Source organism: Mustela lutreola, chromosome 2 (assembly GCF_030435805.1).
Source record: "Mustela lutreola isolate mMusLut2 chromosome 2, mMusLut2.pri, whole genome shotgun sequence".
Classification (NCBI taxonomy): Eukaryota; Metazoa; Chordata; class Mammalia; order Carnivora; family Mustelidae; genus Mustela; species Mustela lutreola.
In genome coordinates this window covers 162,406,341-162,422,960 of record NC_081291.1, presented here as the reverse complement: position 1 = coordinate 162,422,960, position 16,620 = coordinate 162,406,341, and the positions used below count along the sequence as shown (strand labels likewise).

Genomic DNA, 16,620 nt, shown 5'->3' with positions numbered 1-16,620 from the left:
GCAGTTTTGTGTCTCAACCTTTTTTTTTTTTTTTTTTTTTTTTTTTTAGCTTTGCTATCTGCAAATGGACAGTTTGGGAAGAGATTTTTCTTTCCACAGAACTAGGCTAGGTAAGCAATCTCAGAAGGCCCAAGATGTTACCATGAAATTTAAGGTATTTGTCAATCTACCTATTCCCTGTCTCATGTTCAATGAGATTAGTTTTAGGAGTATTTGTAGGTATAAAACTATCTCAAATTAATGAAATTATGCAGGAATATTTCTTCTGATATTCTTAAGGTATACAAATTTTTAGAGCAGTGGTTCTCAAAGTGTCATCCTCGCATTGGTAGCATCATTATCACTTCTGAATGTGTTAGAAATGCATAGTCTCAGCCCCTATCTCCAGAATTACTTCATCAGAAATTCTGGGAAGCTCCCACCAATCTAAACGGATTGCATGGAGCACTGGGTGTGGTGAAAAAATAATGCATACTGTTATGCTGAAAATAAATAAATTTAATTTAAAAATTTAAAAACTTAACAAACTCTCTAAGTGTTACTGTGAAGCATACTGAATTTTCTTCCTTAATATTCTTAATAAAGGTAACTAAGAACTTGAAAGTGATACTGGTCTAAGAAGCCCGTCAGAATCCTAAGGAAGTAAAGTGAAAGACTGAATGCTGAGGAAAGGACAACTGAAGAAAATGGACAGGAAAGATCTAAAATAAAAGCTGAAGAAGCCCACCACAAGGGTAATGAGCATAAGTGGAAGCAGTTGTTAGCCTCTGGACAATAGATATAGGGCCAAAGTCAGCCTTGTGACAGATATGGGAGCAGCAGCAGCATCGTGGTTGCCGTCATCATCATATCACCATCACCATCATCATCGCCACCATCATCATCACCATTATTATCATCTTGGTGGATGAGAACTCATGAGATCCAGACACTGGACTAGGGGCTTACATAGAATTCTAACTTAACCCTTACAATAAATTTGGGGGTATTTAAAATTTAAATTTTGTCTGTTTTATATATGACAAAACTGAGCCTTAGAGAAATTAAGCAGTTTACCACCAAATTTATTTAAGTAGCAAGAAAGAAAACTGAAATTTGAAGCAGGCAGTGTGACTTCAAAGCCCACGCTCTCAACTGCTCTTCTTTCTTGATATCTCATAGCATCTTGGAGCTAAAGGTGTCCTCACCATTAGGCAAGAAAAAAAAAAAAATCCAGTATTTATTTAATGACTAGTTAAATTGGATGAAGAGAAACCATGGAGGGTGAGGAAGGCAGAATTTGAAAAACTCAAGAGACTCATATTTTGAAGGATGGTGCTATGGGGCTGGAAGGAAGACTGGCAGCCATTCCTAGAAACAGCATCACTGATATGGTGAAAACACAGGGTTGAACCACAAGTACGAAAGAGTATGAAGAAAACAAGATGATGGGATAGAATTATTGATACAATCATAAGGTTTAATGTCCTAAAGAGAAGTAGATCAGCCATCTGGAGCTCAATATAAAATGCCAACATCCATATAATGGTAAAAAAAAAAAACCCTTCATAACTTGGACTCAATGAGGAGAAGATCTTTTCATCATCTCTCTTTCAAGTATAGGCTTTATGGCTCATTTTTTCTTCCACAGCAACATAATTAAAAAGTATATTTAATAGTATATTGAATCATACAGATATGGGTTTGAAACCCTGTCCTAAGCCAACAGGCAGCCTTAGGCAGGCTCCTTATTATATCTGAACTTGAAGATTTTATGTATTTTTTTTTTAATTTTAATAAATTTTTTTATTTTTTATAAACATATATTTTTATCCCCAGGGGTACAGGTCTGTGAATCACCAGGTTTACACACTTCACAGCACTCACCAAAGCACATACCCTCCCCAAAATTCAGGAGGTTCAGAGAACACCCCTCAATATCAATAAGAATAGGCCCACACCCCGTCACCTAATAGTAAAATTTACAAGTCTCAGTGACAAAGAGAAAATCCTGAAAGCAGCCCGGGAAAAGAAGTCTGTAACATACAATGGTAAAAATATTAGATTGGCAGCTGACTTATCCACAGAGACCTGGCAGGCCAGAAAGAGCTGGCATGATATTTTCAGAGCACTAAATGAGAAAAACATGCAGCCCAGAATACTATATCCAGCTAGGCTATCATTGAAAATAGAAGGAGAGATTAAAAGCTTTCAGGACAAACAACAACTGAAAGAATTTGCAAACACCAAACCAGCTCTACAGGAAATATTGAAAGGGGTCCTCTAAGCAAAGAGAGAGCCTACAAGTGGTAGATCAGAAAGGAACAGAGACTATATACAGTAACGGTCACCTTACAGGCAAAACAATGGCACTAAATTCATATCTCTCAATAGTTACCCTGAATGTTAATGGGCTAAATGCCCCTGTCAAAAGACACAGGGTATCAGAATGGATAAAAAAACAAAACCCATCCATATGTTGCCTCCAAGAAACTCATTTTAAACCCGAAGATACCTCCAGATTTAAAGTGAGGGGGTGGAAAAGAATTTACCATGCTAATGGACATCAGAAGAAAGCAGGAGTGGCAATCCTTATATCAGATCAAGAAGATTTTATGCATTTTTAATAAAGTCATTAATACACACTTAATAATAATATTATTAGAATCAAATGGGAAAGTGAACTATAGGGGTTCAGAAAGAGTTGCCCCAAGATTTGTACCTTTGGCATGCAGATTATTTAGACCTAAAAATAATCAGTGTTCAAGGACTCAGGAAGAAAAATTGACCTTCCCCTTAACTGCTTAAAAGAATTTAGACAGAAGACCTGCTCCAGCAAAAGAGCTATCACCATAAATAACTATATTATATAATATGAACTTGGGGTGGTAGATAAGGAGAATCCTTGCAGGCACTCTTTGATCAAAGTCCTCCCTATGTCCCCTTGTTTCTGGATGGTTCAGCAATATTTGCTTACCAAACATTTACTCTTCTTCATTTTCCCGTGAGTTGATTTCTTTTTCCTTTGAAGTCCAAGACCCGTGGCCCCTTCTCTTTAGTTCAGGATAATATATATACCTCATTTTGCCTGTCTTTGGAATCTCATGTCTATGTGGATACCCATACATATGAAATTAAATTTTATTTTTTCCTACTAATCTATTTCATGTCAATTTAATTCTTAGACCAGGTAGAAGAACCTTGAAGGCTTCCCAACAGAATAAACAGTACCTGGCACTTAGTAGGGTCTTTTCCATCACTTAATATTGATTTGTTAAATTTAATTTAATATGAAGTTATTAAATTTGACTTCATGTTAGTTAAATTTAATTTCATTTGTGCCAACACAGTATGAAGATACATGCAAATATGATCCAACTTACTTCTAGCTCTAAGCCCCTCAGGATTAGTACATTTAGTTCATAACTAAAATGAACATAGATAAATAAGAAAATAAAGGGGGAAGGGCTTGGGACATTTGGTGCTAAGAGCTGACTTAAATACAGATATGATATTTTCTAAAGTCATCACAATAAATTTCCCTTCCAGTTGAAAATGCTTCAGATTTGATTCTCGGTCTCCTTGGCTCCAAACTACTCACTCCTTAAACTCTCCATGTGACCTTGAGCATGTAACCTAAATTTAAAGAACTTCTGCTTCCTCATCTAGAAACCAAGAAATACACTTAAATTGTTCAATTTTATTTAGTATAGTACAATACACATTTTCTAGTTGTGGTCTCTAGTGGCTTTCCAGTGTCACTAAAGGCTGTAAAGGAATTAAAATTATGTACGAATCTCATAATAAAATATGGAGCTGGTTATTGGATGAAATCTTTTCTGAGGGTCTTTAAGAAAACTAGTTGCCTCCCCTTCATCTGCCATTGCATGGGGTAGAACTTCTTTTGTTTTGAGGAAAGTGTGTTTGTGTGTGTATGTGTGTATGTAAGAGAGAGAGAGGGAAAATATATGTCATACTAGTGTTTTTGAGGGAGCTGGCAAATTAACCCATTTACATGTTTACACATCTCTGGTTATGTTTACACATTTAAATGGACTGCCTGAGATCTAAGCCTTGAAGTATCATGTTATAAGCTCTAGCACTCTGTACTCAACTACAAGGAAAACATTCTATGCCTGGACTGTTATAGGAACTTTGCAAATCAGTAGACATTCCTTTAACAAGCAATAAAATGAAGCTATCAGCAATTCCAAATGGACCAAGATAGAGGTCACATGATTAAACCACCTCTGGACCAGACAGTCTCCGATGTATTTCACTCCAGTTTCCATCTATTAATCAGAGGAGTTGGGAGAGCAATAATTTAAATGCTGCAATAATCAATTCCATAACACATTAATAGAAGCTACAGTCAAACTTTTCCACACCACTTGACTGCATTGGAATCCTGACAAGAGCCCTAGGGCCATGCCTGATTTGCATTAAATTTACATAAAATTGTAAATCAAGAATACATGAACACAGCCCTAATATTTGTTAGTGCTTAGATCTTTCCTGATAGATGGATTGAAGCTGCTGGTGGTTTGACTTCGCTTGCAATAAAATTGTGCAGCTGATCAGCTTTGTTCTCATTCTGCAATCATGGGGAAAGGGACCCATGAGAGCTATAGTTTGGGGGCATGTGTATGCCACTTAGGGTTTTCATCCTATAAACCATGACTCAGATGTGCCCTTGGAAACCCCAATCTAGAAGCAGATTGTCTCCAGTGACTTTGTAGAGCCTGGTCATTGGATTTACTCACAAATAACTTAGCATTAAATGGAGATACAATTGATAAAGAAGTTGGCCAGCTGAGAGGATATCAAGGCCCCTGGAAATTTTTGTTTTTCCAAATAGCATTTACTATCATGAAAACAGATAATTAGCAACATTCTTTATGCTGAAGATAAAAATCAAGCCTTCAGCAAAGCATCTAGTACCTAACGGCTGATAAAGAGTACCTCACATGGTTCTAAGTATTCTGTGTGCTCTTCTTATAGATATGGCCTTTGTTACATGCTTTTATATTAAGGGCTAGGAGAGAATATGCTTATCAAGGGTCCTGGTTCACAGAGGCACTCTTTATATTCTCCTAAATCCTCTTATTTTAACTCTTTCCTGAGAGAAAATAGACACTAAAATGTAATAATGCCATTGAAAGCTTTTTATTTTTCAGAAAGCATTTTGCAAATATTTTGTACATCATGTTTAATGTCTGTTTCTCACCTCTCCCTTACCAACCACCTATCCCACTTTTTCTTACCTTGCACGATCAAGTAAACTTGGGAGGTCTTGGGCTCATGCTGTGTCTGAACCGAGCAAGTATAGGAACCCTCATCATAGACATCCACCTTCTGGATTCGGAGGCTGTATTCCAGAGAATGGCGTTTCTCCAGCTCAACCCGAGGGTCCAGAGACCACTTGTCATGCCCAGCAAAAATGATGCCAGAACGGTTCAACCAGGCCACCTTCGAGTTCTTGTCTTCTACAACGCACCTGCCAGAGCAGAATAACAACATTAGAACCTCAACCTTACCTCACCTGCATTCATTCTCCTTATGACTGGCCTCAACAAGACCAAGAACAATAATTACATGCAGGATGAATCATCGCCAAGCCACTTTTTAGAGTCCTAAGTGTTGTCCTAAGACTAATTACCATCCAATGGATGGATGTCACTATTATTAGATTCAATTTGGCAATAAACAATCAATATGAAAAATGCAAGCAAATAAAATTAAATAGGTATTGACTTCCCACTGGATTATCTTCTTCTTGACTAGGAAAAGGTCACCACATAGAACTCCATCTGTTTAAGTACCTGAGAATTTGAAAGTGATAATGTGACACATTTACTGAGTTTTGAATTGTATTAATTCTCTAATAAGTATTTCCTAAATTCCTGTGTGATGGTAGATATAATTTATGCCCTACTACTGTAGGAATTAGACAAGATTTCAGAATTTGCCTCAGATTCTGGTAAGTCTGGAATGCCCTCTCCCAGGAGTGAGAAGTGTGTGAATAGATCTGAAGGTAATCAGATAGTTGTGTCAAGGAAATCAAAGCTAGCGTCATCTTGCCTAAGTCTGGTTCCAGTTGCTGTAGGCAGCAAGTTGTCTGCTGGTGCATCAGAGTGAATTCAATATTTTATGAGAGATGAAGAAACCAATTTCATAGTTCCTATTCCAAAAAAGATGAAGGAAAAATGTTTTTCTGAATGACTACTTATTTTAAAAACCTATAAGGATCTCTTTCTGAAACTTGCAAGAAAGAGGCAAAGAATACAGATTGATGGGGAAAGGGTAGAGGCTTCATGGTGAATGCAGTTTTCTCCTTCAATTCCAGTGAGAATCTGGAAATGGAAAAATCAAGTAAAAAGCAAACAAATAAACGAACTTCTCTCTGTATCCTTTTGGCAAGATTCATGTCTGCCCCACAGGGAGATTGTCCCAGACCCTGTTCACAACTGTAGAGCCATCTGCTCAGCACTCTGGGGCATGAGGGATGGTGAGAGAAGCCAGGAGCATGACAACAGAACAATTAAAATACCATGTTCTGTATTCTTTAAGTCAAATCAGGTTTTCTCTCAGGTCAAAAAGGTCAGTCATAGAGATTCTGTACCCATGCATAGACAGGAAATTGATGCATTATCTACAGGCTGTCTACAGTAGGTATACAGAGGCCAATTCAGCCTTAGAAGGAGAAAAGCTGCACCCTTTCAAAATACCTCACCTATGGTTCAAAAGACCCCCTACTCCCATTATTTTTAAGTGAACTGAATATTTTATTGAACATGAGAATTTTAATTACTTGAGTTCCATGATCCATAGGTCTTTTTTCTCCTCTACCTAATTATTATCCAGAACATTAAGTAGATGAAGTCATCATTTAGTGTCTCTATTAGCCAATATGTATCTCTCTGCCATGAAGATATTATTATGATTAATTAAATGTTTGATAATTAAGAACTTCTCCATGAGGGAGTACAAAGCTAACTTCGTGGATGCTTGCTGTTTCTTTCCATACTTGACTTTTCCTGTTCTATTATTTTGTGGCATTGTTTTTCTGTCCTTCATGGTATATGTGGCTCTTCTCAACTGAGAATCATTTATGAGTTAATAGGCTGTTAGCCACTTTCTAGAACTTTTATGCAGTTGTTGATGTAGGTTTACTGTGTTTTTCTTTTCTACAGAGAATGGAAATTTACCTCTGTCAATGCATTTTAATTTTTCTATCATGTATCTCCTTGTACTTTTCTCATCTATGTAGCTCAACATAGCAGCAAACAGATACACTACAGCATAGAAATATATTCTGAATAATGTCTAGCCAAAAATATGTCCCTAATATGTTCATTTTGGGGAAAAAAATACTATATAGCCAATTTTATGTAACTATGGCTTACAAATCAATTGAAGGCAGATATTTTGCTCTATTCATTTAGGTACCTCCAAAAATTAATCTCATAGAATACAGGTACTTGGGGAAGGCCTGCTGTTAAACTGACAGTGTCACCCTCACAGAGAAGAGGACATATGTTTACCTATTTTCCACGTCCCCGTCCCAAACCCTACAACATCGACAAATGAACAAATTTCCTAACCATCACAAGGTAGAGTTACTAACTTAGGTGTTTAGGGTCTTTTGGACATTTTAGCAATTTTTGTCCATGGAAAAGTTAAACTTATCACACAGATCATTATCCCAAATTATTCTCTGTGAGTGTTCAGATTTATCTTACCTAAAGATGTAACTGACTATTTCAGCAAAATTACCAGACCCACAAAAATGTGTCTACCAAAACATACATTATGTGGAAATTTTGCTATGACAATCTACATAACAGCTTATTCTTACATTGTGTTTCATCTTATATTTATTTTTAAAATTTATCTTTTACTTACAAATAAGTGAAAGATATATTAGGATATATACACATACATATACACTCACACTTTTTACTAACTTAGTATAGTTAGCCAAGAAGCTAAGCAGACCACAATGTGGTATTTTCCTTTTTTAAATTTTTACTTTAAGTAACCTCTACACCCCATGTGGAGCTTGAACTCACAACCCTGAGATCAAGAGTCACATGCTCTACTGACTGAGCCAGCCACGTGCCGCAACAGTGTAGTATTTTTAAAAGGAAAACCACTCCTCCAGATATTTAAGGGTTCTTTTTTATGTAGTCAGTAGTTCCAAAGGAAATATATTGATTCTATAAACCAGAAAATAATCTTTCCGCAGCATGACTAAAACTTTCATACTGAAAAATGGCAAAAATAATGCATTTTCAGAACTAATTTAATTTTTTTAAAATTTTGATATCTTGATTTAAGGTGACAACTATTTCAAACCATAAGTAGTGTATATAAGTAAAAGATGGTAAGAGTCAAAGTAATTTCAATTTGTAGAGCTCATGATTGTTCAGAAAATAACCAGTCACATAGGGTAGTCACGGAACACCCAGTTATTAAAAAATGCAGAAATGCTGATTTAATGCAGACCCAGGTTCCTAGCATGCACTGACTGACCAGCAAGCATCATGAGCTTCCATCTAGGAGATAAGTTGGCTTAACTGTGCAGTAGGCATTCCTGTAGAGTAAATGAGAATTCTCATGCATACCATCATAATATAATAAGGAATTACTCCCTACTCAGAATGTTGCTTCAATACCAGACAATTTAGTTCAGAATTGGATACCTAATGATTCTATCTTTAATATCAGCTGTGGCTAAAGCTGGAAAATTATGAAGAGATGTATTTTATTAATAAAATATTTTTCTACTTAAATTCAATTTAGTTAACATATAGTATTATTAGATTCAGGGGCAGAATACAGTGATTCATCAGTTGCATATAACACCCTGTGGTCATTACATCAAGTGCCTTCCTTAATGCCCATCACCCAGTTATCCCACTCCCCTACCACCTCCCCTCCAGCAACCCTCAGTTTGTTTCCTAGAGTTAAGAGTCTCTTATGGTTTGCCACCCTCTCTGTTTTTATTTTATTTTCATTCCCTTCCCTTATGTTTATATGTTTTGTTTCTTTAATTCCACATATGAGTGAAATGATATGCTATTTGTCTTTCCCTGACTTATTTCACTTAACATAATACCCTCTTAGTTCCAACCACATTATTGCAAATGGCAAGATTTCATTCTTTTTGATGGCCAAGTAGTATTCCATTGTGTGTGTGTGTGTGTGTGTGTGAGTGATATATATATATATATATATATATATATATATATATATATATCTCCACTGTATATACATGTGCTATATGTGATATATATATATATATATATGCGGGGCTCGATTCCAGGACTCTGGGATCATGACCTGAGCCTAAGGCAGAGGCTTTAACCCACTGAGCCACCCAGGTGCCCCTCATGGATATTTCTTATGACCTCATCATATGCCACATAGAATTAGTTTTATCTATACTCACTTTTCTTCATAAGCTTATTAATGACAATGACCCTCCTGGAATCTACCTAAGGAGCCCTCACAGGGCCTAGCTACACATACCCACCATGCACATACCCACCATCTCATTACTCACTGAGATGTAGAATAAATAAACTAAATTTAATTTAATACATTGCTATTAGATCAAATTCAAATATTTGGTAATTATCTAAGAGGTATAAAATAGAAGGGTAATTATTTTAACATTTTGAAATAATTAAAAGTATTAGATACAAAGGGAGATTTTAAAAGAGAATTACTGAATGTGGTAATAACATGAAAGTAAAGAAGAGAAAAGTATATGCTCAGTGGGCTTTCATTATAAAGAAACATCATCCTTGGGAATTACATAATCTATGTCATATGTGAAAAAGTGAAAGAAACATAAAGCACTAGAAATATGTTTAGTGGGTTGCCCACTTTAACCATGACCTTGCAAATATCATACTTTAACCATGGACCTATGATTTTTTTTTAAATCAACTTTTAAAAAAATTACAAGAAAGGCAAGCAAACAAATTTTTATCTTCCCTGTTCAGTATATCTGCAGCCATAAAACTGTCACAAAAAATCAATGCACTCATAAAAATCTCAAGCATTGGATCTCTGCAAACACTTTACACCAAGCATATTATGCACATTTATACAAAGAGATACATCGACAATTCTACTCATACTGTCCAAGTCTGCTTCTAAAAGGATGAGTATAATTGGAGGCAGAAAAGACATGCTAAATTCAATCTGTAGCAATAGACTGTTTCATAGCATGTTTACTGACTGTATCCATGATATAAGTGATACAGATCTACCAGATATTAAGCCTGTTCAATTGCCACAGACATATCTCTTCATATTAAAACAAACAACTTGCTGCTGAAAATGTTTTGACTTAGCATTAGAATTTATCCAAATTTTCCTTTCTTTCACAGGAATATAATCTGGCATTTATTCATTTATCACAAGTAAGTACATTTTACTTGATTTCTCACCAGTTATCTATCTTCATACTTTTCAACTATAAGGACCAAGGCTGTGGAACTGGATCAGTACAAGATTTGTTTATAAAATTAAGAATGAACATGAGATTAGTAGTTCTCAAGTGGGGCAATTTGTGTGTGCAGATGATATTTGGCAATATCTGGAGACATTTCTTTGGTTGTCCCAGTGTGAAGTGGGGAGGTTGTTGCTGGCATCTAGTGGGTAGAGACCAAGGATGTTGCTAAACATCCTACAACATAAAGGACAACAGCCACAGTAAAGACATCCCATGTGTCTACAGGGCTGAGCTAAAAAATGCTGAGTCAGACCTCAGTCTCTTGGTTTAAATATCTGGAAGCATATGGCAAACGTCTACAGGACAATGGTATTTTTTCCATAACCGTATGCTTCTTAATTTATAGACACTTAATGACCACCAGCAAAGTTCCTGAATTGTAAGTCATGTTCATGACAGAATCACTACAATGAAGTCTAGTCATGCTCTGGTTATAAGTTAGTAGGAAATGAAACATTACCCCTTTGCTGTTTCATTTTAGTATCATAATATACATCAATACAGTCTTATACAGACAGTTCCCAGCTTACAATGATTTGACTCATAATTTTTCAACCTTACAATAGTGTGAAAGCAATATAATTTTAGTAGAAAACATACTCTGAATTTTGAACATTAACCTTTTCCAAGGTACTGATATCTAGTTAAGACACTCTCTCGTGATATTGGCCAGTGGCAGTGACCCATAGCTCCCAGTCAGCTTGGCCATCACAAGAGTGAACAACTGATACACTTAACAACCATTCTGTATTTACACAACCATTCTGTGTTTCACTTTCAGTATCCAATAAATTACATGAAGCATTCAGTTCTTTATTATAAAATAAGTTTTTTGTTAGATGGTTTTGCCCAAATATAAGCTAATGTAAGTGTTCTCAGAACATTTAATGTAGGCTAGACTAAAACTGTGATGTTCGGTATTAGGCATTTTTGATTTACCATGTTTTCACTTACAATGGGTTTATTGGGATATAACCCCATCATGAGTAAGGAAGATCTGTATACTACTGATGGTGAACAAGAAAGCTATAACTTGGTTACTTCCTAATTTAATGTTAAAGAAATCATTTAAATTTAGTCTTTTGTTTTTTTCCTCTTTATATAAATGGGTCCATTAAATCTAGAACAGATAGGGAAAATCAACTCAATTAGAGGATTTGAGTTCTAAGGAAATTATTAGACTTTAATTTAGAAAAGTAAAAAAATTAAAAATTAAAATAAATGGAAAGCTATTTTTAAATTAACTTTTATTATTTTTGTGACTCTCCCTCTTTTGTAAGATGCGTAATGATTTAAGATATGAATGAAAAAGAAGTTTTCAGGAATATGTTTGCCCTTGATTTTAATGCTGTTTGCATTGTAACTTTAAACCTACAAACAAATCCCTAGTGAATCATCAAAACTATCATAGAGTGTAGAAGGAAAGATTCTCTGTCTGAGAGGTAAGTCTGTACATTCCCAGCATGAGTGCATGAAATCAGGAAAAGTAGACAGATGGAACAAAGTAGGCTCTCTTGAGTCAGAGGTCCTTAGTTTAATTTTATCATATTATTTTAAGTATAATAAATTCCAACAGCACTGTGCAAACACATTAAAAACAATACAAGCTAAATTAGTTAAAAACTAAATATTTTGGAAGTATTAATCATTTCGGGTCATCTCTGTTTCATTACCATGCTATAAGATTAAACTCAGAAATATAAGAATTGTGGGTCACTGGTGACCCTTAGGTGCTCCTGCTAGCCTTGTCTACAGCAAGAAGCTTTAGCTCTCTAGCTGTCTTGCTCCCATTTCTATTGCCTTCCAAATTTGACTTAGGGATTTGAACCCTGCCTACTCTGTTGGCTTCATTCTATTGTTCTTATGCATGTATGCTCTCTTAATCTTGATTCTCTTGAACCTCTTGAACTGATCTTGGTTTGATGATAATTTATTTTTCTAGATTCCTACTGAATTTTAGTCCAATTAACACCAATACAATATCTACATGGTAATGATCTCCCCTCCCCCCAGCTGGTTGGCAGACACTCATGTACAAGTGTCCCATGCACACATACATATAAACACACACAAAAGTAGTGACAGATGTTCCAGAGAGGGTAAGAATGGAGAAGTAGCAAACCACAGGAACCAGATTCATGTGGTTCTATTACTGGGCATAACGATTTAGGAATCTGTACACTTCTGATAGAATGTTAGGGTAAAAGACATACTGTTTAGCTCCTGCATGATAACTGATTTTAGTTCAGGCCTTCAGAACACAGGTGAGTCACTTAGCTTCTCTGTATCTTGGTTTTTCCTAAGTAAAATGAAGCTTATGATACTTTACCCAACTTCCTAGCATCACTCCATGAATAAAATGAGGTGATGAACACGGAAATATTTTATAAGATGTAAAACAATGTCTGTGCTCATATTCATAATCTCTCATGGCAGATAAGAATAAAATAGTTATATATAGGGGTGGCTATAAAGGAAAAACACTGATTTCCCTAGGCCATTCAAAAAGTTTATCTCTTCACAGAGTGTGATGACACCCACTAAATATGTATTATTTTCCAGACTCTCTGATCAATCATGTAGTTCTTTAAATATTCAATTTGAACTAGTTATTTGCATGTGTTATGCTGACAAAGCACACTTTCTGGGATTGGGCTACTATCTATTAGGATGATTCACTACCTATAAGAGCAAAAGAGAATCCACAATGGCAACTGGTAGAGCCAAGGGTTTGTGTCATTTCTGAAGCAATGAAAAGCCCTCCCTAGATATGCCTTTTATCTCTTACTGTCAGGAGGGAGCGCTAGTCCAGCCACACATGCATCCTTATATAAGTATGATATGACACATGCATTGCTTTATTTCCAGGTTCACTGTCTTTAAGAAGAAGCGTTAGCACAGGTGAAGGTAGCACAGGTGAAGAAAGCAAGTAGAGAGGAGCAGAAATTATCCTCCAAATTAGGAACCAAGTATGTCGCCACAATCTCTCAATTCTAGGACAATCTGTGCTCCTCTGCTTTTCTCATCAATTGTGCCATCTCTACATTCACACAGAAGAAATGAATGGAAAACAGGAAGAGAGAAATTCTAAAAAGAGATCAGAATTGAGGCTGAGGCCAGGAGAGAACAGAGTTCTGTGGCAGTCACAGCTAACATCGATCCCAGGAATGTTTATAAGTGGCTGGAAATAGCTCTTCTAGGTTCTTTCTAAGAGTCTCGATCAGTTTAAAAAACAAATCATTATATTCTTAGCCACACCGTAACTCAAGATTCTTCTTCTTCTTCTTCTTTTTTTTTTTTCTGAGAAGTGACGTGGAAAAGTCGTGGGTTCCATAGTTTAGTAGCTTTTGGCAAGTAACTTGGCAGAGAAAGACAACTGTGCTCAAGTTGAGGAGCAAGAGCCAGTTTCCTGCTCTGCATTCTAACACCATCACATACTTGCTCTGTGCTCTTGTGGTATTTGCTAAACTTCTCTGTGCCTAGGTTTCTTCATTTGTAAAATGAAGACTAATACATTCTACTTCAATGGGTAGTTGTAATGTTTAAATGGGTTAATTTTAAACATACAGAGCACTGCCTGGCCCAAAAGGGTTCATTCTTACCAAAGAGCTTCAGTCTTTTTCTTCAGCAAAGCACAGATAATGACTTTCTTCTCATATGATTGTGATTGTTAAGTGGGCTAAAATATTTAGAATACCCAGTAAGCCTTGCAAGAGCCTAATAAAATCTTGTTCCATCACTTTTCATAATTTGAATCTTGGGCATTTCATTCTACATAAATCCCATTGTCTGGCTAAATCCAGCAACCCCCAGTAAGTATTTAACCCAATTCCTTACTTATTAACAGCCATTTCCAGGAAATCTCCTTCTACAGAACTAGTTTTTTTTTTTTTTTTTTTTTTTTGCATCTGATACCTTTCTGGCCCCTCTAATCAGTAACTGGTCCCCTAAAGCCCACATGTGTTAAATTAAAAGCAAGGTGATACAGTATGGTTATGGTACAACAGTGTAAATTGAGGTTCTAATGCCATCTCCGAACATTTTTAAGGTTTTTTTTGTTGTTGTTGTTGGTTTTATTTACTTATTTATTTTGCATATCTGCGCATAGGCAGCTTAGGTCTTAAATGTCTTACCACTTTCAATCAGATTCAGACAGAGCCCACACATAGCTCCCCCTCCAGGGCAACCCGATCAGGCAGCTGGTCAAAGTTGTATGTTGTGATCTGCTGAAATCTGCTTGGCAGAGTTGGGGTTCCTCCTTGACTGGATGAATCATAGTCTCTGCTTTATGTACCCTCAGGTTGCAAGAACAAGGCTTATCTTTTCTCCTTCTCTGTGTGTGTGGCAATTATCCTTTCACCAAAACAGCAAGTATCTATAACTCTTTCCTCTCCTTTGGATTACAGATTCTCCTCTTTCCTCACCACTTGGTTGAGTGAGGATGAGAAGCAATTTTAAATCGTGCTTTTGTTTCAATTCTTGCTATGAGTCTCTGTTCTCTGTGAAAAATCTCTCTCATTTCGGGGTGGGGGCTGCTTTTAGTTGTACTTTTAAAAAAAATAAAACGAATCTTAGAATCCTGGCTTGGATTTCTCACCACGCAATTAAAAACAAATCTACAGCTATTTAAAGAAAATTCTGTTACCTTCTGAGTCATTACAAAGTAAATATCAAAAGTATGCTAAGTTCTAGAAAGAAAAAAAAAGTGCTCTATACTATGTGGAGTTTACTCTTTATCTCATTCCAGCAGTAGGAAGAAATAAAAGTGCTCACAATAAATTACAATGCACTTAGGATGAGCATTCTGTTGTATGAGACACGGCCATAAAGTCAGGAGACTATTTTCCATAAGTCTCACTTGAAAACCCAGCCCCTTACTTTATAGTCTTATCATATACAGCATTATGTAAATGTTATCATTGGAGCAGAACCATGTTATAATATAACTTCTCATTACATGCATTTAGATACAATTTGGATTAAATTATGCCCTGTAAGACATGGCAATTAATAAATACAGCATGTATGATATAACAGAGTTAACATACAGTAAGTATATAAGTAAATAAATAAGTAATGAGACTGTCTATCATCTATCAGAGCTACCATTACAAAAGGGCTCTGCTGTCTAGTTTGCCTTCCCTGGTAGAGGTAGCAGAAATAAAGACAAATAAATATAAAGAGCAAAATAAGTCTATTTTTTAAATGTACTTTGTGGATACAGATGTGAAATAGGGGACTCTGGGAGCTACAAATTAAAGGAGCGCATATTGTCAAACAAATCTCTCTTAGCTGAAGGAAATGTAGTGGTCCCCTCCCCCTGCTGACAAGAAGCCAATAGATCACTGATGAATGTTTATAAATCACAAGGATGGTTCTCACATGGAGAATTACAATCATAGAGATTTTTTTGACTTCCACGTTTGCTTTTCCATCACCTACATTCTATCCCACCTTGCTTCCTTTGTTTCCTATCTCCAGAAGTATTTTTCCCCTCAGCCCTTCCTTCTTTTTTTCTTTTTCTTTTTCTAATTTTTTTCCATTTTATTTTGTTTTATTTCTTCTCAGTGTTCCAAAGTTCATTGTTTATGCACCATACCCACTGCTCCATGTGATAGGTGCCCTCCATAATACCCATCACCAGGCTCACCCAACCCCCTACCTTCCTCTTCTAAAACCCTCCGTTTGTTTCTCAGAGTCCACAGTCTCTCATGTTATGTATCCCCTTCCGATTTCTCCCATATCACTTCTCCTCTCCTTCTCCCAATGTCCTCCATGTTATTCCTTATGCTCCACAAGTAAGTGAAACCATATGATACTTGACTCTCGCTGCTTGACTTATTTCACTCAGCATAATCTCCTCCAGTCCTGTCCATGTTGATACAAAAGTTGGGTATTCATTCTTTCTGATAGAGGCACAATACTCCATTGTATATATGGACCATATCTTCTTTATCCATTCATCTTTTGAAGAGCCTCTTGGTTCTTTCCACAGTTTGGCAGACTGTGACCACTGTTGCTATGAACATTGGGGTACAGATGGCCCTTCTTTTCACTACATCTGTATCTTTGGGGTAAATACCCACTAGTGCAATTGCAGGGTCACAGGGTAG

At 36.2% G+C, this 16,620-nt stretch overlaps 1 protein-coding gene across 3 annotated transcripts in view; it reads right to left on the bottom strand.

Moving 5' to 3' along the window:
- The window catches only part of LSAMP (limbic system associated membrane protein), a 660,813-nt gene that overhangs the window by 301,115 nt on the left and 343,078 nt on the right, over positions 1-16,620 (bottom strand). For all 3 annotated transcript variants that reach the window (XM_059164016.1, XM_059164017.1, XM_059164018.1), the window contains exon 2: positions 5,244-5,476. In XM_059164016.1, the coding sequence (XP_059019999.1) occupies positions 5,244-5,476 (233 nt within the window). The remainder of the gene's footprint in view (positions 1-5,243; positions 5,477-16,620) is intronic.